The 2,263-nt window shown below is 41.6% G+C and overlaps 1 protein-coding gene across 1 annotated transcript in view; it reads left to right on the forward strand.

Moving 5' to 3' along the window:
- Positions 1-41: 41 nt before the first annotated feature.
- The window catches only part of CSUI_000306 (g-protein beta), a 4,996-nt gene continuing 2,774 nt past the window's right edge, over positions 42-2,263 (forward strand). Inside the window, exons 1-3 of the mRNA XM_068060540.1 lie at positions 42-158; positions 1,293-1,377; positions 1,870-1,995. Of these exons, the coding sequence (XP_067927483.1) occupies positions 156-158; positions 1,293-1,377; positions 1,870-1,995 (214 nt within the window). The 5' untranslated portion in view covers positions 42-155. The remainder of the gene's footprint in view (positions 159-1,292; positions 1,378-1,869; positions 1,996-2,263) is intronic.

Raw genomic sequence — 2,263 nt, forward strand, 5'->3', positions numbered from 1 at the left:
TTCTTTCTTTCTTTCTTTTTCTTTTTCTTCGTTGAAAACAGAATGGAAGTAAAGCTGTATGTGGGTGCGAGGATGGAAGTCTAGGCATTTTCACGTGGGGAGATTTCGGAGATGTGAATGATCGCCTCACAGGCCATCGGCAGTCCGTCGATTGTATGGTCAGCAGAAGCAACAGGAGGAGGATTAGGAGAAGTATTAGGAGGATTAGGACGAGTTAATTCAGTATCACTACTACTACTAGTAGTAGTAGGAGGAGGAGTCCTTGTAGGCACTGTAGAAAGGCCTTGAGGTGTTGCAAATGAAGGAATACGGTTCTACCAGTAGACTCGGGCTCTCTCTCTGTGGATGGCCGGCGCTTAGGGTATTCGCTGTTCTCGCTACTCTCTCTCTCACTCTCTCTCGATGTCTTTCCATACACACATCTGGAGAAAGAGGTCGCATAGATCAATCTATATATCGATGTGCATTCATGCACAAATACATAGCTATAGATACACGAATGTACATATATGTATATGTATAGATATAGCTGTATGTACATATATGTATGCATATATGTACGTATATACATATATATATAGATATATGACATATCTATCTATCTATCTATATATATATATATGTGTATGCGGTTTCTCTCTCTCGATGCATATATACATACATATGTACACATATGTATATATTTGTATATACGCATGCCCTATTCTTTATGAAGGTTTGGGGCATATGGAAAGAAAGGGGGTGTATGTCGCGTGTGACGAGCCTCTTTGGAGAGATCTGCGGTGGAAGAGTGTCTGTAGAGAAAGAATATGATGAAAGGAAAGAGAAAACAATCTGGAGGCTCTTCTTCCTTAGTGTACATACACCCGAGCGGACATCTGTCTCTTTTCTTTCTTCGTGTCGAAGAATCATCTAGACCTTCATAAATCTATTTCTGTACATTAGAGATTTATGTAGATATGGATGAAGGAAATCTCCTACAGCATTGCATAATGCCTTCATGACGTTTCTTAGTATAATCCTCAAAAGAAGAAAAAGAAGTAGAGAGTAGCTAGCCATAGAGCGGCATCGATAGAACATAAAGAAGTTTAGAGTGAGTATTCTTCTCAGTTGGCCTAAGAGAAAGTCTAGGTAAAAACGATTCGAGACAGACTACGACCTCTTGCCCTACAGTCTTGATGTAGATGGATATCCATCCTTCATGCTTTCGGGAAAAATCTATCTCTAGACGCGTGAGAGGATGACTCGATGCCGTTTTCTTTTCTTTTCTTTTCTTTTCTTTTTGTGTGTAGGTGAAGTTGAATGAAGATACTCTCCTCACTGGATGTGCAGATGGCCTCGTGAGAGTCGTGCGAATTCTACCAAATGAGATCATGGGTAGGTAGACACGCTTGCCTCTCTCTCTCTCTCTTAAAGAAGAGTCGATCAATAGACGGATAGATAGATAGATGGATCTAGCTAGGTTGCTTTCTTTCTTGTTCTGTTAGAGATGTATATCTATTTCAGACGGTCCGGCTTATATACGGGAGTCTCTTATCCCCCCTCGTGTTTCTCTGCTGTCTCATCCCTCTCTTTATTTTCCGAACGCTTCATCTCTTCAAGTCATACGAAGCAATCCAAGCATTCATCTCTCTTCTACTTCTTCTTTCTTCTTCTTTTCATTTCTTCTGTCTCCAGACCATCCCTAACGATCTCCCCATGAGGAACCAACGTGTTTCTTTCCTTTTTCACCTCAATAAGTCATCTTTCAGACATACGTATACATATATATATAAATAGATAGATAGATGCATAGGTGCACGTCCATTTCTCCTTCGTCTACTGCTTGTTCTTTTTTTTTTTGCTTGCATGCATGCACCATGCGCGTAGGTGTGTTGGGTAATCATACACTCACATCAGTTTCCCCTTCGACTAGTGAGCCGACGAGAGCTTCCCTAGAGAGCCGACAAGGGGGCGTAGACCGGCTCGCCTTATCTTCGGATAAGAGTCTTCTAGGTGAGTATTGCCTATCCGATTTCAAGCAAATCTCTCTCTCTCTTTCTTTCTATGAGGTAGGCAAAGAAAAGGCTAGTGAAAAAGATTCTCCTTGCATGTGGGGGAAACGTGAGAAAAAGACGAGAATCTCCAGGCTCATGCAGAGCTCGGGTACCTCCCTGCTCCATTCCAACACACACAGACAGGCAGATAGAGAGAGAGAGACATCCCTACCTAGCTACGAACTCACATACATACATAGATAATCATACATACATACATAGATAGT

This window comes from Cystoisospora suis (genome assembly GCF_002600585.1).
Source record: "Cystoisospora suis strain Wien I chromosome Unknown contig_130, whole genome shotgun sequence".
In the NCBI taxonomy this organism is placed as follows: domain Eukaryota; phylum Apicomplexa; class Conoidasida; order Eucoccidiorida; family Sarcocystidae; genus Cystoisospora; species Cystoisospora suis.